Source organism: Sceloporus occidentalis, unplaced genomic scaffold (genome assembly GCF_023333645.1).
Source record: "Sceloporus occidentalis isolate IW3139 unplaced genomic scaffold, rSceOcc1.0.p SCAF_234, whole genome shotgun sequence".
Taxonomy (NCBI): Eukaryota; Metazoa; Chordata; class Lepidosauria; order Squamata; family Phrynosomatidae; genus Sceloporus; species Sceloporus occidentalis.
In genome coordinates this window covers 951,039-975,142 of record NW_028317214.1, presented here as the reverse complement: position 1 = coordinate 975,142, position 24,104 = coordinate 951,039, and the positions used below count along the sequence as shown (strand labels likewise).

The 24,104-nt window shown below is 44.5% G+C and overlaps 1 protein-coding gene across 1 annotated transcript; it reads left to right on the top strand.

Annotated features, from left to right (window-relative positions):
* Nucleotides 1-1,035: 1,035 nt before the first annotated feature.
* LOC149276559 (protein XRP2) lies at nt 1,036-22,129 on the top strand. The gene is made up of 5 exons (XM_089503517.1): nt 1,036-1,164; nt 16,648-17,313; nt 19,447-19,561; nt 21,012-21,097; nt 22,046-22,129. Exons 1-5 carry the CDS (start codon nt 1,036-1,038, stop codon nt 22,127-22,129), a joined length of 1,080 nt encoding a protein of 359 aa, XP_089359643.1.
* The last annotated feature ends 1,975 nt before the right edge of the window (nt 22,130-24,104 follow it).

The following is a 24,104-nucleotide window of genomic DNA, read 5'->3' as shown; positions in this document are numbered from 1 at the left end:
TATTCACTCACTCGTTTTAGTTCTTATTACGTAATTGTTATCGCGATCCCGCCTAATCAGCCTCTTCAACATCAAATCGTTGAGTCACAACGCGTTTCACCTATACACGACTCTTCTTCTTCTTCCGAATTCCTCAGTGCAGTCTAGTGGATGTAACGTCATATCTGTTAAATATATATATATATATATATATAATTTTGAGGACACCGCACACAATGAATAATTTCCAGTCTTACCCAGCACCAATTTTAATCTAAGACAAGACCAAGGAAGTCTTTGATGGGCCAAATGGATGTAATCTGCCACTAGTTGTTATGTTTCTAAGTTGTTGTGAAGCCCAATAAAAGGCCCAACGTAGTTTTAGAAATGAATAGTTATCGGAACCGCCTCGTCCGTTACACCGCTGCGTAACCAAGCCAGTTACTTTGATGTAAAGCAGGGTGTATATAAGTGAAAAGAGACAACTATGCAGAGGGGCTTAGCATGTTGGGCTAATTGGTGGTCTAATTTAAAACTATATTTCTGCCCCTTATTTGTATTGGAATGATTGCCAAATGCTGGACTGTAGAGTTTAAAAGCAGACACCCAAAGACCCAGCTGAATTATTCTGTAGGAAGTTCCTTCAATTGAGCTGCTGTTCTAATAATACACGCTAGAATATTAAAGTATATTTTTCAGGTACCTTTTGGGGATACGGGGTATATCCATCTACGCAGGGACTTGAAACACCGGTAATAACGAAGCGACGTGGAAAAAAAATCTCCAGAAAGAGGAAGCAGCCAATGAGGTGTGGCGGACGCGGGGGCGCGCGCGGCGAATCCTCCGCCACCGTTTCCCCCCAGTTCGGGCGCAGCAATAGCTGTAAGTCGATAGAAGTGAGCGCGCGCCCAAGGCCGCGATCTCCCTGGTGGCGAGCTGCGCGTTCCAGTGTCAGTCTAGGTAGGGGCGCACGCACTGCCGCCTGTGAAGTATCCGGGCCCGCGGTAATCTCTCACCGTCTCTTCCGCCTGCCGCTGGTTAGACAGCAACCGAGACATGGGTTGTTTTTTCTCTAAGAAAGCCAAACGGAAGGGAAGCAGCAAAGAGGCCAAAGCAGGAGAGCAGCAACAGCAGAAACAAGATGGGGAGGAGAGCAAGCAGTACAGCTGGGACAAGAGAGAGAAGGTAACCACCCTGTGCATACATGCTACATACGTGTATCGGACTAATGAAGGCACTTGGCGTGTGTGGATCATGGGCATCTGTTGAGTGTACCGGGTATGTGTATGTGATCTGGTGTGTGGTGTGATCAGCATGTAATTCTTAAGCCTTTCTCACATGATCGTCCAGTGTCTTGTCTAAAGCACCCATGAGTAATCAATTGATGTCGATGACGGTGGTGGTTTCTGTATTTTCCATTGTTAAACTATTGGCAGCGCCTTACACTATGTTCTGTGGGTTTTTATTTTTGCAGGTTAGATGACTCTAGTTACTTACTGAGAGGGTGGTAGATAAGTGGAACAGCCTCCCAACAGAAGTGATAACCGAGAGGGAATTTAAACTTGCATGGGATGGACGTAAGGCTATCATGAGTCTAAAGACGAGACCAATGACTGATTAAGATCTGAGAATTTACATGAGGAAAAAGGGGCCACTAGATGCCCTAACGCTCTTATTCATATAGCACCAACAATTTACACAATGCTTAATACAATATATATACTCGAGGGGTGTGTGTGTGTGTATGTATATATATATATATATATATATATATATATATATATTACACAGGCTCCATGTAAAAGTCAGGAGTACTAAGACACGTGAGATGTATGATTTGGTCCTATTATAATGTATTTCGGGTGGCGAATGCTTGCCCATAGTGTTTGTACGGTAACTGAAGTTCCGTTGAAGCTTTTATGGCATTTAGCCACAATACCCCGCAACATCTCCAGATGCCAGACAGGCTAATGTGCCAGATCATGGAAAGGGAAGGATTTAGCTGCCCGGCAAGAGCTTATTTATTGTTATGATGTCATAAAACTGCTATTACTTTAAAGTTGTTAAAGATGATACAGAATCACAGTAGCCCTGGATTTTACTTACTGGCTGGCAAGTGGCTCATCATGGTAATCTAGCCATAATAAAGGCAACCAACTAAAATCCTCCACATGTTGATCATCACTTTTTTATTGTAATCTAACTATGATAATTGAAGATGTTGGAAAGTCTGCTGTCCCTGCGTACGTATCCATCTGCTGTGTTGGGAATGCCGTGTGATTCCCTGACAGAGGGGACGGGCAGAAAGTTTCTGTAAATGCAATAATTAGATGATGATGTGGTATATTTCTTTAAAGCAAGAAGTGTATGGGAATGTGAAAGTTGTTTTTTTTTAAATGTGTCTTATTGTTTTCTGCAGCTTTTTTTTTTAAGGTTGGCGTATCTCGAAGGGAATGTGACGTGTCCGCGTTTAGTTATTGCATATATCCCCTTATCATAGAGGCATTACAACAAAATCTATATATATATATATATAGGTAGCAAATGTTTTATGTTCACGAAATGTATGGTGACATTGTAATTTATTAATTTCCGTTCTGATTAACCACGTGTTCAGGCTTCCGTGTTCAGCATTTGATCGTGTCCATGTTGGAAAGTGATCGGATGTCTGTTAGAATTTGCTCCGTTTATAGAGCGTTTATGTGTGTGTAATAATATAGTCCTTTACTTGGTTTTGGTATAAGATCACTAGTGGAGGTTTGCACAATCTCTTGGGAAAGTGATGTTATTCACACCAGGCGTAACCGAGCGCTATGACATCACTCTCAAGAGCTGGCAGTGTGCGTCATTTTACACATTGAGATCAGTTTATCATGATGATGATGTCACTTAAAACAACTTAATTATCATGACATGCCATACATTATGAAATACTCTGTGAAGACCATAGAAAACTAACTCCCAAACAAATGGGAGTTCTGAAAACATACTTCACGTTGTAAGTGATAAAAACTATGTTTATTTGCTCTTTGGTTCTGTCTTATATTCAGGATAGCATCATGCCTATCCGTGCATCTTTACATTTCCTCAGTGCATAAACCTCTACCACTACTGCTGGAAAGCTGTTGCACATACTTACTACCCTCTCAAAGAGATTACATGGTCTTTGTTATATTTAAGCCCCTGGCCCTTTTTTGTTTTAGATTGATTTATCGTCCTATATTGTGTTTACACAAAATAACACAATCTGTTTAGTAGCATACCTTAGGCCCAGGGCTTCTTAACTAAGGTCTATCCATGATTTGGGGTATGGGGACATATTGGTCTATCATTTCAGGGTCTGTAGTCATAAACACGTTAAGAACCCATGACTATGGGTTTCTACACGTTGAAAATAAATAACATTTTACCTGAGCCATTTTTCCGGCCATAATGGGTTTTAATGGCTATATTGTTTAAAGTATAATAATAGATATTAACAGATGTGATTTCACTTTGTTTTTATTTTTCCTGCCATACAGTGGCAGTACGATCGGGTAAAGCCTCTTCCTGGACAAGAAGACGCTACGGCAAAACAAAGGGTTAACAGAGAGGAACCCTACCCATAAAGCCAGGCTCACCCTGAACGAATCAGTTTCTTCTTGTCCCGTTACAGGGACGGACGCTTCCTACGGCTGGGGATGTTTCCCCGAACATCTTCAGTCTGGTGAGGCGCACGGGTTGCTGCCTTGGGGGTCTTCATCCTCCGATTGCTCCCCGGGTGGTGAGCAGAGCGAGGTCCCCTCCGTAGCGATTGAGTTACGGAGGGGTTTGGACAGATCAAGCTTATTCTTCCGGCTTTGCGCAGTATTTGGAACGCACGCCCGGGTGGCGTTGCGTTCCACTGAAGATCCGATCGCGCTACTGCGCATGCGCGTATCGGATCTTCTGGAGGGCGCCAAATTCAAACCTTTAAAAGGTTTGAAATCATCCTGTATGTCTGCATGGGCATTGTTCAGCACAGGATACCGTGTCACCAGCCCCCCCACACAGTTCAGAGGATTTGGAGGTAAGATTTTTTTCTTTTCCTTCATTTTTTTTTCTCTGCCTCCATAAGATTATTTGGTTTATATATATATATATTTCTCCGGGGGATAAAGACAAGAAACCTGCTCCCACTCCGAGGAAGGCCACTTTTAAGTCAAAGCATGCAGCTTGCTCTGAGTGTGCTACCCCTCTTCCTGACGGATGCAGGAAAAAGATGTGTAATGCCTGCGCGGCAGAGCAACTTTCTAAAGAAAAGCAGAAAGACTTGCAATCCTTCCTGGGATGGTTCCAGAAAAACCTAGCGCAGACCTTTGAGGCTTTTCAGGTTTCTGCAGCTCAATCCCAGTCAAAGGTTTCGAGTAGGTCCTCCCACAAACGCAAAAGATCTCGGTCATCTTCCAGATCAGATCTATCATCTGGTGAAATCTCTCAGTCCTCAAGCTCTACAACTTCGTTCAGTTCAGAGGAGGAGGCCGTTTTTTCCTCCCCAAGAACTTCGGAAATTCACCAGAGAGGTGACTCGTATTGTATTGGACGAAGAGGTTAATAAAATTAAGGGCTTTCCTGTTCTTCCCAAGCTGAAGCAACTTATGGAAAGAGAATGGAAATACCCGGGGAAGAGGGTTTTTCTGTCCAGGCATTTTAAACACCTTTTCAGGCTCCAGAGTGATGAGCGTTGGGATGAGCCCCCCAGGTTGACGTCCAAATAGCTCAATTGTCGAAAAAACAACCATTCCCATTGGAGGAGTCTCCAGCCTTAAAGACTCGATGGATAGGAGGATTGAAACTTCCTGCAGACGTATATTCCAAGCATCAGGTGCCCAATGCAAAGCTGCTGTAGTCAGTGCAGCGGTCTCCAGGGCTCAAAGCTATTGGTTACAGGCCTTGGAAGAGTGCTTACCTGACGATCAAGACTCCGAAATTTCTCAACTACTAAAGAATTTGAGATTGTCCAATAGTCTTCTTACGGATTCATCTCAGGAAATGGTGAAGATTTCAGCTCGCAATATGGGCTTATCCTCGGTGGCCCGCAGAGCTTTATGGTTACGATCCTGGTCGGCGGATACGGCCTCTAAAGCATCACTCTGTGATTTACCCTTTGAAAGGAATAAATTGTTCGGAGCTCCGTTGGACGACTTGATTAAACAAATGTCTGACACTAAGAGGGCTCTTCCTCAGGATAAACGTTCCAGATGGAATAGAAGGTATCCATTTAAAACCTCCAGGCCCTTCCAGTCATCTTCCAGATCGCAGAATTTTCGGAGTTCCTTTGGAGACCGAAAGTTCCAGGATCGTCACAAGAAAAGAGAAAATTCTGACAAAGTAGGGGGAAGGCTGCAGCGGTTTACTCATGTTTGGGAACAGACTACGCGCAGCAAGTGGATTCGGAATCTCTTTTCAGAGGGATACAAGATCAGTTTTTCGTCACTTCCCAGAAGTCAGTTCCTGATTTCCTCATACCCATCCCAATTAAAAAATTTGGCACTTCATTCGGCTTGCCTGTCTCTCCTTTCAAAAGGAGTCATAGAGAGGGTTCAGGCTTCACTACACTTCCAAGGAGTGTATTCCAGACTCTTCCTAGTCCCAAAAGTGGACGGATCCTTTAGCCCCGTTTTGGATCTAAAGAAAGTGAACAGCTGCATACCGTATCGCCGCTTCCGGATGGAGAATTTATCTTCAGTCGCCCAGTTGCTTCAGCAAGGAGACGTCATGGCAACCTTGGACCTGAAGGACGCATACCTTCACGTCCCAATTGCACAGTCTTGTAGAAGATTTCTGAGGTTTGCAATCCGAATTCGTGGAGTCGTTCATCATTTCCAATTCAAGGCACTCCATTTCGGTCTATCCTCAGCCCCAAGAATCTTCACAAAGACTTTGTCCGTTGACTGCATCGCCGCGGGAAAAGGGGATTTACATAGTTCCCTACCTCGACGACTGGCTCATCAAGGCCGAGTCTCTAAGGAAACCCAGGAAAGCCATGAGCATCCTTGGTCTCCTTACGGCATCCATCCCGGCAGTCAAGTGGGCAAGAGCTCAACTGCGCCCCCTTCAATGGGATATTCTACGGAATTGGTCAAGACGAGAGGAAGACCTGGATCTAGATGTTACTATCGCAAGTCAAGTCTTATCCCACCTTACCTGGTGGAGGACGCCTTCGAATCTTTCCAGAGGCCTTTCTTTTCGTTCCCCCAAATGGGTAATACTTACCACGGATGCTTCCGGCATCGGATGGGGCGCCCATTTAAATTGTCTCTTCCGACAAGGCGTATGGTCTCCAGCAGATTTGCGTCGTTCATCCAATTTTCGGGAATTAAAAGCGGTTTTTCTTGCCCTCATAGCCTTCAGAACCCTGTTGGAGGGTCGTGCAGTGAGGATACAGTTGGACAACGCCATGACGGTTGCATACATAAACAGGCAAGGGGGTACTCGGGTAAGGAGCCTTCAGGTTCTGTGCTCTGTTCTGATGAGTTGGGCCCAGCAGCATCTGGAAGACATATCAGCTACACACATAAGAGGATGCGACAATACCATTGCAGACGATCTCAGCAGGCTAAGATGGTCACAAGCAGAGTGGTCTTTAACCAAGGGGACCTTCGCCTCCCTGGTGTCAAGATTTGGCCTCCCGGATATAGATCTGATGGCGTCCAGAAGCAACAGGAAAGTTCCAAATTTTGCCCCTCTCAACAGGCAAGGTTCTCCAGATTTCCTGGACGGTCTGTCCATGAAGTGGGATTTCCGTCTGGCTTATGTTTTTCCTCCTGTCGCATTGATTCCCTGCGTCCTCCACAAGATCCGTTCAGACAGAGCGCGGTTCTTAGCCGTCATCCCATATTGGCCAAACCGCAGTTGGTTCTCCCTCCTAAAACAACTAAGTCTAACGTGTTGGGAACTGCCTCCTTCAGATCGCTTGCTGGACGATGGGGCTCTGCATCTGGATCAGCTCCAGATGTTCAAGTAGACGGCCTGGCTACTGCAAGGATGATTCTGCGGGGTCAAGGTGTTGAGGATGATTTATCTGACTTGCTGTTAAAATCAGTTAGAGGCTCTACTTCAAAGATTTATTTTCGGATCTGGAAGAAGTTCCTTCTCTGGTATGCCTCAAGGGACTTTTCGGTTTTGTCTCCTACAGTCAACTCCATTTTTCTGTTTTTGAAGGATGGATTTTCCGCGGGCCTCAGTGTCTCTACCCTTTAAAGGTCAGGTTTCGGCCCTTAGTCATTTTTTTCTGGAAGACCTAGCTTCTCATTTGCTGGTCAGACGATTTTTTTAAGGCCATCACCATTCAGCGTCCGCCAAGGAGGGCTCACTTTCCAGCTTGGGATCTTACGGTGGTTCTTCACGCTCTCTGCTCGCCTCCGTTTGAACCCTTGGAGGAAGTTCCGTTTAAGATCTTAATCGTTTAAGACAGTGTTTTTGTTGGCCATTACTTCTGCCAAACGTGTGGGAGAAATCCAAGCCCTTTCTTCCTCGGAGAAGTTTACCATCTTCCATCAGGATAAAGTTGTTCTCCACCTTCAGCCTTCCTTTCTGCCGAAGGTCTTATCCAAATCTGCTATACATCAACCTCTGGTTCTTCCATCATTTTTACCATCTCCCTCCTCTCCGGAAGAAGTCAAATGGCACATGTTAGATGTCAAGAGAGCCCTTGAGTTATATATTTCTAGGACTGCCTCCATCCCTTCCACTGACCAATTGTTCATTTCTTGGTCTGGTCGTTCGGCAGGGAAAGCTGCCTCAAAGGCTTGCCTAGCAAGATGGATCACGGGAACTATTCGTATGGGCTATCAAGTCTCTGACATTCCTCTTTTGTCTCCTTTCACGGCCCACTCCACCAGGGCTGTATCTGCTTCATGGGCTGAGAAGGCTTCTGCTTCACCGGAAGATATTTGCAAAGCGGCTACGTGGTCATCATTCAATACCTTTGTTCGTCACTACCGGCTAGACGTCTTCTCATCCTCTGCAGCGGATTTCGGGCGTAAGGTGCTCCAGGCGGTTGTTACCTACGAGTTGGTTGCCCTCCCGTTCTTTAGGGATCTTGGTACATCCCGATCGTACTGCCACTGTATGGCAGGAAAAATGGAAATTTTTTACTCACCGTAAATTCCTTTTTCCTTAATACAGTGGCAGTACGGATTTCCCTCCCTAAATAAATTATTTTTTTTGCATTCAGTTTTGGTGTTCTTGTTATTTACTAATTCGTTCAGGGTGAGCCTGGATTTATGGGTAGGGGGGAGGGTTCCTCTCTGTTAACCCTTTGTTTTGCCGTAGCGTCTTCTTGTCCAGGAAGAGGCTTTACCCGATCGTACTGCCAGTGAGCAACAAATTTCCGTTTTTTCTTGTAGTTTAGTAAATGGCTTCTACAGCATGTAGTTACATTGCATCCCTACGCTGTATTAACAGTTCCGCTGGGGGGAAAAAAAAAAGATTCTACAAATAGGTTACATTGGGTCGCTACAATAGTTTATACCCTGCTGTTATGGAAAAGAGAATACTCTGATTTACTTGGCAAAGTTTATGGCGTATGGCCCCTATAGAATGACAATAAAATCCATTGACTGCATGCGCAACTCACATTCTCAGTTGAAATTGTTCTTTGGATATGTGATCTACCTTGTAGGGATCTGACTAATAATTCTTAAAGAATTGGTCACACCAGACGCTGGTTACAGCTTTGGTGTGATCTTTATTTAGAAATTGAATTGTGATGGCAGATAAGAACCATTCGTCAATCTAGTCTGCCCTTTTTTCCTGAGATCTTAATCAGCCATTTTTTTTCCAAAGGAGCATTTGTTTTTTTGTAGTCAATTGTCTGTTATGTGTAAACAAACACAGAGGGAAACACAAAGCTTCTGTTTGATGCATGTTTTCAGCCATTACACACCATGCAGCTTGGATTTCCCCCCTGTATGTGGCGTCTGTTATAATGCAGAACCTTTTGGTAGTGAAAGCTCTGTTGGTGGAGTATTCCTGCTGTGCCACCAGCATGCGCGGTATTAGGAAAGTAGTCCGGGTATAGTAAACAAAGGGGTTGCCGACAAAACACAGAAACTGATGTTTGTTTATCATGTAGTAGTGTGTTACAAAGTCATATTAAAAAAAAATTAAGTGAATCGTGTAGAGCCCTTTATAGAAGCCATAAGTAAAACTATGTCGTAAGGACTCTATTCGCTAAACGGGAGTTGCAACTCAACTTCGCTGTTCATTAGAAATAACCAATATAGCAAGTTGTTCCTGGAACAAGGGCTAATCTGAGCCTGGATAATGCATAACTCTGTGTGTGTGAAGTTACCTTTAAGAAATCTCTCTGCAATATGTGGGCCAACCATGCATGGTGGAGTTGCCTGGAACTGAAGCTCACCTGGGATCTTCTGCTTTCGAACATTAACCTCCAGGGCTTTGCTGGAGATTAAAATATTTCATATTCAGGGCCAACTCCACCCTTCTTGCAGGACAAGCTAACCAAGGATATAATGATATCGGAGAGTTGAAATGTACATCTCTACTTCAAGTTTAGTGAATACATTGAGAAGTGCTTTGTCTTGCCGTGTTACAGCACTTTATAGAGCTTGCCTATCCAGCCCACCTCAGCAACCTTCTTGTTGTATGTTAGAGACTCTGTTTTCCACCAATCAACTGTCTCACTCTTTTGATCTTTGTGTCGGACAACAAACTAACTTGTATGGAAGTAGGTGAGATTGTAAAGTAGGCACTCAGCTACTTTGCAGCGCACATGACGAACAAGTGAGAATAAGAAATAGCCCTAAACAACCCGTAACCGTCTTACAAAGTAGTAGATTTCTATGAAGTTTACTTGGAACCTCTCGGCTAGCAGTGTTGAGTTGGATCGTCTTCCCAGCATATTCTTTAGGTGTGATGGCATCTGCCTGAACTCTTTTCATATGCTAGAATACTATAGGGCGAATATTGGCGATATCCAAATTCTGTGTTATAAATGCCTTAATTATGTTAACACCTATTCTATAAGTACATGAAACTTTAAAGTAGATGCTTACACACTTTATTTTAATGTTTATTTCTATACCGTTGATTTCGGCACATTGACTGTGTTCTTGTCTTCCCTCCCTGTTTGTTTCATGTGGGCTGAAACCTTTAGGTGTTTTAGTTTTACATACAGCAATTTGAGATGAAAAGTGTCCAAAACCTTTTTTGATATGAAGTCGGTTAGGCTGCAGATTAATTGTCAAGAACATGGGCTTGGCACTTGAAACTCGCCCAGCTACGAAATATCAGCGGACGGATTGCCAGGCGGCACAGCAGCGCTTAACGCAAATATTGATATGTTGTTTTTTCTTGTAACCCAGTATTATCCTGGGGCGGGAATTAATGAAGACTAATGATGGTAGTGGGTGAGGCGCTCTGTAAAAATTCCCTTGTGCCTCTGTTATAATACCTGTGCCAAGACCTTTGTATAGTCATGTTTACGAAGAGGAAGTATGAAGAGCTTTTTTCTAGCACCTCCGTATTTTTGCTGTATATTGCACATTTCGAGGGTGGCCCACACGTCATTTGTACATTGTTCTAATGGGCCATAGTGTTGGGAAGGAAAGCCATTAACCTCTGTTATTTCAATCTGTTACATTCTGGAATGATGTGAACCCTTAATATTAAATCGTATACTCTGAGTTCACATCAAGCAGGCTGCAGGTGTGTTTGTGATTGGTTTCCAACATAAGATTGCATACGAACCCAGAGATCGCGCCGAGTTCCATTGATAATGATCTGCTGCGTCCTGCCAGGTTAAGTTGAGGCTCTTCTGGCATTTAGCGGAGGAACATCGGTTTACCATCATTAACTAAATGAAAAATAGAGGCATGTGCAATGCTGGAAAAAATGCTAGGTATTCTCTAAGTGCATAAAATAAAGGTTTGAAAGCAGTAATTTTTTTTTTTAAGGCCTTAAGGGGTTTAGTCATCTCTTGTGAAATCTGCTATTAATAGAGGAACCCCCACCATCATTGCTGACCAACGTTTGTTTTGTTCGGCTACAGAGTTTAATGGAAGCCTTTGCTCTTGTGACGTTTATCTAGATTTGTACCATTGGCAGAAGCCCTTAAAATGCACACTAATCGTTTTTTGTTTTTTTTTTCCGTTCACTGGTCACTTGTCCTGACATTTTAAGAGAAATAAGGCAGGTTTGTGTAGGACACAAGGACTAATTTCAGTTTTTTGTTTTTTTCTTATTTAAAAAAATCAATAAATAACTATAAGTGCAAAGTAAAGCGCAATCTGTAACACACCTCGTGAAAAAACACTCAAATAATACTAGGGCTGCAACTAACGATTATTTTAATAATCGATTAGTTGGCCGATTATTTTTTCGATTAATCGATTAATCGGATAAAAAAAACAATATGCAAATTTTTTGTTTATTTAAAATAATTTAATGAACTGGATGTTAAAAAACAACTTAAAATTTACATTAACATTCTTATTTTGTTATGATGTAATAAAAAAACAATATTTTCAAAGTACAAAAACCCAAACACAATATTTATGAAACAAAATAACCCCAAACATTCTGAAAAGAGGTGGACTATTACTGTTCAAGAAACTTTGCACCCAGCACTTTGCCCCACCCCTGGCACTTTGCACCCGGCACTTTGCACCCAGCCCTGGCACTTTGCACTCAGCACTTTGCCCCAGCCCTGGCACTTTGCACCCAGAACTTTGCACCCAGCCCTGGCACTTTGCACCCAGCCCTGGCACTTTGCACCCGGCACTTTGCACTCAGCACTTTGCACCCAGCCCTGGCACTTTGCACCCAGCACTTTGCCCCACCCCTGGCACTTTGCACCCAGCCCTGGCACTTTGCACCCAGCCCTGGCACTTTGCACCCAGCCCTGGCACTTTGCACCCAGCCCTGGCACTTTGCACCCAGAACTTTGCACCCGGCCCTGGCACTTTGCACCCGGCACTTTGCACCCGGCCCTGGCACTTTGCACCCGGCCCTGGCACTTTGCACCCGGCCCTGGCACTTTGCACCCAGCACTCAGCACTTTGCACCCAGCCCTGGCACTTTGCACCCGGCACTTTGCCCCACCCCCGGCACTTTGCACCCGGCACTTTGCACCCAGCCCTGGCACTTTGCACCCAGCCCTGGCACTTTGCACCCAGCCCTGGCACTTTGCACCCAGAACTTTGCACCCAGCCCTGGCACTTTGCACCCAGCCCTGGCACTTTGCACCCAGCCCTGGCACTTTGCACCCAGCCCTTTGCCCCACCCCTGGCACTTTGCACCCGGCCCTGGCACTTTGCACCCGGCCCTGGCACTTTGCACCCGGCCCTGGGACTTTGCACCCGGCCCTGGCACTTTGCACCCGGCCCTGGCACTTTGCACCCGGCCCTGGCACTTTGCACCCGGCCCTGGCACTTTGCACCCGGCCCTGGCACTTTGCACCCGGCCCTGGCACTTTGCACCCAGCACTCAGCACTTTGCACCCAGCCCTGGCACTTTGCACCCGGCACTTTGCCCCACCCCCGGCACTTTGCACCCGGCACTTTGCACCCAGCCCTGGCACTTTGCACCCAGCCCTGGCACTTTGCACCCAGCCCTGGCACTTTGCACCCAGCCCTGGCACTTTGCACCCAGAACTTTGCACCCGGCCCTGGCACTTTGCACCCGGCCCTGGCACTTTGCACCCGGCCCTGGCACTTTGCACCCGGCCCTGGCACTTTGCACCCGGCACTTTGCACCCAGCCCTGGCACTTTGCACCCGGCACTTTGCCCCACCCCCGGCACTTTGCACCCGGCACTTTGCACCCAGCCCTGGCACTTTGCACCCAGCCCTGGCACTTTGCACCCAGCCCTGGCACTTTGCACCCAGCCCTGGCACTTTGCACCCAGCCCTGCCCCCACACTCACACCCTGCACCCACCCTGCCCTGCACCCACACTCACACCCTGCACCCACACTCACACCCTGCCCTGCACCCCCACCCCCACTCTGCCCTGCACCTCCACCCCCACTCTGCCCTCCACCCCCACCCTGCCCTGCACCCCCACCCCCACCCTGCCCTGCACCCAGTCTCCTGCCCTGCCCCCACACTCACACCCTGCCCTGCATCCCCACTCTGCCCTGCACTCACTCTCCTACCCTGGCCTGCCCCCCCACCCCCACTCTGCCCTGCATCCCCTGAAACCCCACCCCCGCGAATCGCTCTGTGCGAATGGAGCCACTCGCACAGAGCGAACGGAGCCACTCGCACAGAGCGATTCGCACAGACATGAAGAATACTTACCTCCGGAACGCGTCACATCCGTCACGGAACTAAAAGAAGGCGGAGAGTGCAGTAGCGGAAGCGGGGAACGCTCGCGGAAGTAAGTAAAAGGAGCCAACAACGAATCGATCACTCGATTAATCGATAACGGAAATCGCCGACAACGATTTCCGTTATCGATTATTATCGATTTTATCGATTCGTTGTTTCAGCCCTAAATAATACAAATAACAATAAACAAAAAGGTGTAAGCGCACATGCCCCATGCACATTATGATCTCTCTGTGTCTCAATTTACAGGGCTAAAAGAGAAGTCTAAACCACATCATATGCATATATATATATATATATAATATATATATATAATTATATATATATATGCATATGATGTGGTTTAGACTTCTCTTTTAGCCCTGTAAATTGAGACACAGAGAGATCATAATGTGCATTGGGGCATGTGCGCTTACACCTTTTTGTTTGTTTTTTTTTTTCTTTCTTATTGTCTATTTTAACACAGGTAAGTATTTATACTTTTTTATTTCTTAATAATGACAATTGTAAAAGCTAATCCCGAATGTAATAGACCCTTGTGAATCGTTGAATGCAGTAGAGTATACAGAGAGTGCTCTCCAGTTTGTTTTCTGCTGAGATAAAAAAACAAAAACACCAAAGTTGTCTGATCACTCAGCACAGCAAAATGTTATAACCCAAGCACCTAGTTACTAGGGGACCAAGCATTCTGTTGTCATAGTAACAGTGCTAGACTCACCCAGCCACTGTAAAACAATGCAAGGTTAAATTCAGTTTAAAAAAGGAATTCAGGTTTAAAAAAAAAAAAAAAAAAGACAAATATACACCCATTTTTTTCCCTCCAATTCCTTTTTATGTGACAAGTTTAAATGCACACAGTATATATATGTGAGTATATAATATACATAGATACGTTATAAATATTGCTATTGTAGGGCCAGTCAAGCATATATGTGCTCATTTATGTTTTGGAACCTCACAGGTAATCAGTATAATGATATCCTGACTTGCCATGGGCTGTGGCATTTGACTAACCCGTGGTAACCATCACTTAAATACTTTTATTATTTTGTGTGCTAGAAACCTAATTGTACAACACTATAGAACCTGTTGGGGCTATTTAAACAATTCCTTAGTACTGCTAAGATTTTCACACACACACATCACCCCCCCCCCCGTATCATTAACTGGTTCCATAGATGCGAGATGGAGTGCTGCTGTGTCTGGCTTCCACCATCCCAGCTTATTTTGTTCACCTATGATCTTATGGCCTTGTTATGCCAACAGTGTGTGAATATAAAGCCTACAGCACTGAACACCACTGGATTGCTATTCTGTAGGGAAATGATAGGCAGTAGCTATATACTAGGGCTGCAACTAACGATTATTTTCATAATCGATTAGTTGGCCGATTATTTTTTCGTTTAATCGGATAAAAAAAATGAATGTCAATTTTTCATTTATTTAAAATAATGTAATAAACAAATTATATTAAATACAAACAGCATAATAAAAAAACTTTGATAAAATGCATTTCTTGCCTTTATTTCGCAACCAGCCCCCCCCCCAATTTATGCACGTTTGAGCCCAGGCTTGCCACGCTGCCTCCCAGACATGCCACGCTGCCTCCCACATATGCCACTCCACGCTGCCCCCCACATATGCCACGCTGCCTCCCACATATGCCACGCTGCCTCCCACATATGCCACGCTGCCTCCCACATATGCCACGCTGCCTCCCACATATGCCACGCTGCCTCCCACATATGCCACGCTGCCTCCCACATATGCCACGCTGCCTCCCACATATGCCACGCTGCCTCCCACATATGCCACTCTGCCTCCCACATATGCCACTCTGCCTCCCACATATGCCACTCTGCCTCCCACATATGCCACGCTGCCTCCCACATATGTCACTCCACGCTGCCTCCCACATATGCCACTCCACTCTACCCCCACATATGCCACTCCACTCTACCCCCACATATGCCACTGTGCCTGATACACCTTATACCCCGATACACCACTCCATCCTCTCTAGACATGCCACACTGCCTCCCAGACATGCCACACTGCCCTCCCCACATATGCCACTCCACTCTACCCCCAGATAAGCCACTCCACTCTACCCCCAGATATGCCACTGTGGCCCCAGATCTGCCTTATACACCCTGATACACCACTCTGTCCTCCCCAGACATGCCACACTGCCCTCCCCACATATGCCTTATATACCCTATATGCCTTATACCCCCAGATAGGTCACTCCGTCCTCCCCAGATATGCCTTATACCCCCCAGATATCTCATAGTCCCCTCATAGAGTCACAGACCATACTTTTATAAATAAGTACTGGGTTAATCTTCACTGCCCCCAGGATTTAGATTCCCCTTAGTTTGCCCCCCTTTATCTCTAACTGCACCTTAAGTTAACTTTAATAAATTAATAAAATTAACCCTCAGTCCTCATCATTAAATTAACCATAACTGCCCCTAAATTAACCCTAAAGACCCCATGAACCACAACAGCCCCTAAATTAACCCTAAACACACCATTAACCATAGCTGCCCCTAAATTAACCCTAAACACCCTATTAACCATAGCTGCCCCTAAATTAACCCTAAACACCCTATTAACCATAACTGTCCCTAAATTAACCCTAAACACCCCATTAACCATAACTGCCCCTAAATTAACTCCCACCTCCCCTAACTTTCAGTAACCCAAATATTAATTTTATACTTACAGTTAGATGAGTGTCACAGCCATGTGGTTCTGGCCTTCTGGGAGGAGGAAGGGGGCGGGGCCAGTTGTCACAGTGATTACAGGGAGGGACTGCTAAGTAGGAGCTGCTGCTGTGAGTCAGACTAAACGGATTATATAATGAGGGGTATTTTTCAGAGCGTTTGCTCTGAAAAAACCCTCATTTAATAATCCATAAAAATCGATTCAACTAATCGATAATGAAATTCGTTGGCAACGATTTTCATTATCGATTATTATCGATTTTATCGATTAGTTGTTGCAGCCCTACTATATACTAGAATTAATTAGCCCTGTAGTTTTCCATGGCGATATTCCAAGCAATATTTGTGTACTTGTTTATTTTCTGGGCGGTGCCTATACTTGTGTGTTATCCGGGTGCCAAACCCCTAGTCAATGCAAGGGGCTCTGTGCTGTTTGCCCTCCCAGCTGGGCATCCTCAGCCGGTGCTGTTACTTGTTCCTTGTTTGGAGGAATGGTGGTGTCCATATAATGCACTAATACCCAATATTCATGTTAGCAACTTGTAACAGTCCCTTATCAAATAGTTCAGTGCCAGCCTTTAATGTACCTTGATTTGTTTCTTAATTTTCTCGTTTTTTTTACAGGTAGACCCAAAAGATTATATGTTTAATGGATTGAAGGACCAGACCGTAGGACGGTTACCAGATAAAGTTGCAGGCCAGCAATTTGTCATACAAGAGTGCGAGAACTGCAACATATATATATTTGATCACTCTGCCACCATAACTATCGATGACTGCACAAACTGCCGCATTTTCCTTGGGCCCGTGAAGGGCAGTGTATTTTTCCGCGATTGCAAAGATTGCAAATGTGTCGTGGCCTGCCAACAGTTTCGCACCAGGGACTGTCGCAAAATGGACGTCTTTTTATGCTGTGCCACTCAGCCCATTATAGAGTCATCCACCGGCATGAAGTTTGGATGTTTCCAATACTATTATCCAGAACTTGCGTCACAGTTTAAGGATGCCGGGCTGAGTATCTTTAACAACTCCTGGAGCAATATTCACGATTTTACCCCCTTGTCTGGAGAGACAAACTGGAGTCTTCTTCCTTGTGACTCCGCGGTCCAAGACTACATACCCCCACCTGACTTGGAGGAACTCAAAGCTGTCCGAGTTTCTACAGATGCCAGCAGGAGCATAATACCAGTCACCTGGGGTCAACGACAGAAGAAAAGTGATGAGTCGTGCTTAGTGGTTTTCTTTGCCGGAGATTACACCATAGCAAATGCGAGGAAGATGATTGATGAGGTAATTCACCTACATTTAATGGAAGTTGCTAAAGAATCAATTTATGAGCTGGTGTGGGCATGATACGTATGAATAATAAGTGAGGACTGTGTCTTATGTGAACTGTAACTTAGTATTCACACATGAGTACGAGATACATTTCCTGAACTGGAAAGTCCCTGGAACACCTTCTCGTAACCGTCCAGGGTGGTGGCTGCCTCTTTCAAAATCACCTTGGATTTTTTTTTCCTTTCCGTTCAGCTGTTAGTGAAGATAAATTAACCAAAAAAAATATTACCAATGTAAAAATGGAAAGCCACGTAGATGTAGCTAGTAAGCAAGGCTGGTCGAGTCCCTGAAGCAATGTAGCCATGGCTTTAAAAACTTTGCTACTGTCAGTTTTGCTTTTTTGGCTGTTTTTGCTACCGTGTTTCCCCGAAAGTAAGACAGCGTCTTACTTTCTTTTTATCCCTAAAAGCCCCACTATGTCTTACTTTCGGGGTATGTCTTATATTGGGAAAAATTTTTCGAATTTAATGCTTTCCTACCTTTCCTTTCTTCTTTCAGCTTCTTTTCCTCCTCTTCGCCAGTTCTTGTCTCCTTCCGGGTCAGAGGGCACGGACAGCGGTGGGCGCGGCTTCAGTGTTGTGCGCCGGGATCTGACAAGAAACCCCGGCGCACAACAGCTGTTGCCGCGCAGATCACAAGGGAGCGGTATCGGAGGTCATTAACAGACCTCCGGCTCCCTTGAGTGATTTTAAGCCGGGTTGAACCCGGCTTAAAATCACTCAAGGGAGCCGGAGGTCTGTTAAAGACCTCCGATACCGCTCCCTTGCGAGCCTGCTCCTCCAGCGGCGGACATTACTGTCCGTCTCTGGAGGGGTGCCGGGTGCCGCAGGTTGGCACCCCCTGGAGTGTGGCGCCCTGTGCGGTCGCACACCCCAAAGGTCGGCCCTGCTCTAAGGGGCCGGCCTTAGGGGTCTGCGGCCGCACAGGGTTTAAATAAAAACATCGGGGGTTTTTTTCAACTTTATTTAACATCCTCCATGTTAAATAAAGTTAAAAAAACTTTATTTAACATCCTCCATGTTAAATAAAGTTTTTTTTAACTTTATTTAACATGGAGGATGTTAAATAAAGTTAAAAAAAAAACCCCGATGTTTTAATTTAAATCCTGTGCGGCCGCAGACACGTAAGGCCGGCCTTGGTGGGGACTTCCCGGCCCCTTAGAGTGGCGGACCCGGTCGCAGGTGCGGCGGGCCTAAGGGGCAGGCGCCCCTTATGCCCTGCGTTAATGCGGCCGTAGGCCGTAGGCAAATCCCCCGTGTTTCCCCGAAAGTAAGACATATGTCTTACTTTCGGGGTACGGCTTATATTAGCTGACCCCTCTGAAACTCCCGATACGTCTTACTATCGGGGGTGTCTTACTATCGGGGAAACACGGTAGTAATTGTAATAGGTTAGGAAGTATGGCCATTTAGACACATGTTTAGCGTCATACCCTTTGACCATATGCCGCTCAAGTTGTTGACACTATACAAATAAAAGAAAATACTAATAATACAAAAAATAGATTTTTGGGGGGCTTAATTACTGTATTTTTTAAGTGTTGAAGCAAGCGGCTACATAATGTGATCATGTAAAAATTCATCAATTTAGTAATGCTCCTTATTTGTGTGAGACATTTTAAATTCTACAATAAATATAATTATATTACACATTGATAATAGAGAGCCAGCAGATTCCCTGATAGCGATAGGATAAATATTAATAATATTAACACATGCTAAGACGTACTGGTACAGATGGAGGGGAAGACTGGATGGTTTCTTTCAGAATATAGGTCGTTGTGTGAAACTTTGGGGGGGGGGTCAGAGAGTGGGTGGCTGGCAGGGAACTCAATGTATTTAAAGCATGGTGAAGTCTGGCGGTGTCGGGTACGGAATTCCAGGGAATGGTATTGGCACAGGTAACACCCTAGATATCCAGGTGGAAAGAAGTGACATAGGTTCGTATAATCTTATTATATTGCTTGTGCTAGGGAAGTCAACAACACCACTGTGTGGTGTGTTAATTCTCATTTAAAATTGCCTCTTAATTTTATTTATATTCTTATGGGAATTTAATTCTGTACGATGTTGCTGTCCTGTTTAGATGGTGGGCAAAGGGTTTACACTGATCCAGACCAAAGAAGTTGCAATGAAACCAGAAGATGGAAAACGAGTTTTCCAAGACAAAACCTCGGAGTTTACACCTCTCCTGGAAAACGGTAAATTTTGAACACATTATATATATTAGGGCTGCAACTAACGATTATTTTAATAATCGATTAGTTGGCTGATTATTTTTTCGATTAATCGGATAAAAAGTGCTATTTTTTTTTATTTAAAATAATGTGATAAAAAACGTACAATTTACACTTTCATCTCTTTATTGCAATGACCTCTTGCTATTCACCTTCTTATTTTACTGACAAAAGAATAAAAGCTACAAGAACCCAAACGTTGTTTCTCAAACTAGGTTTTAATACAAAGTTATTAGTTAATATTAATTCATATGTTTACTATTTTTCATATTTAATAAAAACTGAGAAAAAAGCCTTGTTTATATTTTCTTTTATTTACCAAACTGCCCCCAGTTTGCCACTCTGCCCCATATATACCTTATACCTCCTATATGCCTTATACCTCTTATATACAAAAAACAAAAACTGGACGTTCACAAGAGACCAAGGAGCCGGGTAAAGAGGCAGAGTGGCGTATGGGAGGGGGAGGAGCCAGAGTGTTGTATGGGAGGGTGGCTCCCATACACCCCTCTGACTCCCCCACCCCCCCCCCCATACACCACTCTGCCTCTCTCCCGACTCCCTGGTATTTTGTGAACCTCCGTTGCTGACAGGCACTTACACTGCAGCTTCATAGAAGCCTCAGCGTAAGTGAAGGGGAGTAACGGAGGCTGTCTGTGCGATGCACACCAGCTGACAGAGAGGATGATCTTCTGCAGGAGACCCCGATTCTCTGTCAGCTGGTGGGGGTCTGCATCGCACAGACAGCCTCCGTTACTCACCTTAACTTACGCTGAGGCTTCTATGAAGCTGCAGTGAAAGTGCCTGTCAGCAATGGAGGTTCACAAAACACCAGGGAGTCGGGAGAGAGGCAGAGCAGTGTATGGGGGGGGGGGCGAGAGACGGAAGTGAGAGACCGGCAGACAGTGAGGGGATTATATAAGGATAAAATCGATAAAATGACGATTTTCATTATCAATTTTTATCGATTAGTTGTTTCAGTCCTAATATATATAATATATATAATGTTTGTACAGGGCCAGACTGGGGAGTAAGTGGCGCTAGCACTTTAAGTCCTGCGGCAGCTAAATGATGTACGTACGGCTGTATGTTATGCTTTTATACTCTCAGCATGCGGCTGCACACAGCAGGACCTGTAGGGGCAAAAGTAAGTATGTGGTGTGTGTGGCCACTGGACATTTTCCCAGTGGCCAGGCCTGGCCTGCTTAAGGATGGCCTGTTTCACAAACCATACAACATTTAAAAAAAAAAATATATATATATATATAAATACTATGACGCAGTCATCTCAAAAAGATTAAGAACTTCAATTGATCGCTTTGGATCCATATATATAAAACCAGATCATTTTCTTTCTTTATAAAATATACTGTATGTACTAATTGTTTGTGAAATTATTTATTCTTTATTCCAGGTCCTGTAGTTGCGCTGGAGTTTAATGGAGATGGGGCGGTTGATAACTGCCAGTCTGTTATTAACAACACCTTCAGTGGAACCAAGGTCAGTGATCATTTACATCTAGCTGTGAAAGTATTGGATCATCAGTGTATAACTGTTCAATCATGTGAAACTAGGGTGTACATTACAATGTTTGTGGTGGGGGGGGGCAGGACATGTAACAATATAAGAAAGCTGTCCAGTTGGGCCAGTGGTCTCATTCTGCCCCAGGCCATGGAAGTCCCCTGTGTCTTGTAATATCCCTGCAAGCAATTATGTGGCCCAAATTAATCCTGATATTTTGGGTTTCTCTAAAATGCACACACTTCATTTGCTTGCCTTAACATACTGCACAGAGGAGTGCACTGTATGGAATATTACATGGAATAAACAGTCTGCTTACCCCTGCAACACAGCAAGTGCAGTTTAAGCCAAGCATAGCCACGGAGGCTGGTGTGGTTTCTTAGTGAACACCGGTAGCCGTTTTATGCCTATAATTCTTTACCACTCCTTGACTAGCAGAAACTAACGGGAGTTGTAGTTAAATGCTACTCATTTTCTGGGTGTCGGTGTCAAAACTGCGCCGTGGTTACATAGACCTATCCTGGGCAATGCCAGCAGGTCTAGAAGGGGGAGCCATGTCCTGCTGCTCAATGGCCTGGTTACAGAGGAGATCTTTGATCTTCCCAATGGACCCATTTACACTATGGAGGCTGCATTTAAGATATGGAGTGCTGGAGTAGGATTTCATATCTTGGTGCTCCATGTCCAAGACAACTGCGGTGGCGGCTGGGCATGCTACCTTAGGGCAGCGGGGAAGGTGAATACAAATTTGCATGTTAAACCTCTGTGTGGTCCTGGACATGTTTTCTAGTAGTGCTGGCAGATTAGAATTTTTTTTATTTTTGTTGCATTTGTGTCCCCTTTTAACACGTTTGTATGCTTAGATCTTATCTCTACACGCTTAATGTTGTAACAAACATGTAAATATTCTCTCCTCTTCTTTTTTAGGTTTTTGTGTCAGAAAACAAAGCAACTTCTTCTCATGATGTGGACAACTTCTACAACTTTGCCGATATGCAGATGGGCATGTAGAATATTGGTGCAGGTGTTATGAAGCATCTGTGCAGTTGAAACAATTATATTTCATTTTTTTTATTTTTTTTTTTATTTTTTAGAATATCTCCGTAGAAAGCTTTGTTCCTGATTAAAGAGGCTTATGTAAATTGTGGAATGGATTAAAATTTCTCTGGTACTTTTTACAAGCAGTCTCTTATTGTTACCAGGTCATTACAAAGGTCTGCTGTGCTGTACCGTGAATTCTCTGTTTTGATGGGTCTGGCAATCATTAAAATGCTTGTGAATGTACAAATTGTAACTCCAGGAATATTAAAAATCATAATTTTAAATAAAGGAAGGATAAGCACTTTCTTCTGTTTTGAATAACGGAAGAGTTCCTTTCTGTGGTCTTGCCACTGTTGGCATATTGGGATAAATGTATAGAGTACGTTGAAAAAAAATATATATTTTTTTGTTTCTTTTATATACAAACTATATTGTATGTCTTTTTTTTTTTTCAGATGCTACTTCATGCTTTTTGCTTACTGATAACAATTACAAAAACGTGGCAGAATGTATTAAACATTCCAGAATGTAAGATGGCAGTTAGAAAGTTGTGCCGATTTAAAGGTTTACGGAATAATGTTTGTTACTGTTAATATTTATTTGGCACAAAACAATATTTTCCCGGCGTATAGTGGCAGTACCGTTGGGTTTGCTCTTTTCCCGGGACAAACACTGTAAAAAAGATCAAAGGGTTAAGCTCCACCCCCTCCCCCCATACCCTATAACCGCACGTACCGGCGTTACGAGTCAGTTCTTTTTTGTCCCGCAGGGACGAGCACTGGGGCTTCGGCTCCGCTTGAATCATCGGTCGGCACACGGGTTGTGCCGGCCAAGAGGGGGTCCTGCAGTCCGTTTGCTCCCCGGGTGGGAGCTCGGCTGCTTCTCATCGACACCGCGTTACAGACTGATTCTGTAGCGGTGATTTAAGCAGCCAGGGGAGGAGCATGCGCAGTACGGTGGAACGCACGCCCGGGTGGCTATGCGTTCCACTGATGGTCCGGCCGTGCTACAACGCATGCGCGGTTCGGATCATCCGTTTTTGGCGCCAAATTCAAAATTTGGCTGCCTATATATACTGTGCAAACCTGTCTGACCCCAAGAGTGTGTGTCAGGACAGATTTTTGCCGTGTTGTCTGACCCCCCACACGGTTTTTTGGTGATCTTCATATTGATACACCAAAAATATGTTAACCCCTTCATCTCCAGAGAAGGATAAAATGCCTTTTGCTCCTCCCAAAAAGGCTTCATGCAAGTCTAAACATTTGGCTTGCCTTGAATGTAATACTCTTCTCCCAGACGGCTACAAGAGGAAGACATGCCAGCAGTGTTTAGCAGATATCCTGGCAAAGGAGAAACAGAAGGATATGCAGTCTTTTTTTATCCTGATTCCAGGATAATTTGTCTCAAACATTCCAAGCGTTTAAGGAGGCTGCCAAACCAACGGTACAAGACAAGCCAAGTAAAAAACGCAGGAGAGAGCGAAGTTCATCCACATCAGAGTTGTCATCGGGGGAATGTTCCCGTTCATCTATGGATGTGTCTAGTTCCGAAGATTCCGAATCCGGGGAAAATTCGTTAAAGAAGTGAATCATGTATTACTTAATCCAGAAGCTAAGAAAAAGGGTTTCCCAATTTTGCCTCACCTTATGGAATTTGTACAGCGGGTGTGGAAGCATCCAAGTAAGCGAGCTTTTGTTTCAAAGCACTTCAAACAAATTTTTAAGCTTCAAGATGATATCATATGGGAAGAGCTTCCTAAAGTTGATATCCAGATCGCTCAGTTGTCTAAAAAAACTACGTTGCCAATTGGAGAAGTTTCCGGCTTAAAACATACCATGGACAAGAGAGCAGAGACTGCTAATAGAAGAATCTTCCAAGCAGCAGGGCTTCAAAGCAGCATCAGCTGGAGCAGCGGTAGCGAGAGCTCAAGGCTTATGGCTCCAGA

Bases quoted from the DNA above. Each gene is read 5' to 3' on its own strand.
- LOC149276559 (XM_089503517.1), top strand. From the start codon at position 1,036: ATGGGTTGTTTTTTCTCTAAGAAAGCCAAACGGAAGGGAAGCAGCAAA. The intron at 1,165-16,647 runs GTAACCACCCTG...TTTTTTTTACAG, and splicing joins GCTGGGACAAGAGAGAGAAG to GTAGACCCAAAAGATTATAT. The intron at 19,562-21,011 runs GTAAATTTTGAA...TCTTTATTCCAG, and splicing joins TACACCTCTCCTGGAAAACG to GTCCTGTAGTTGCGCTGGAG.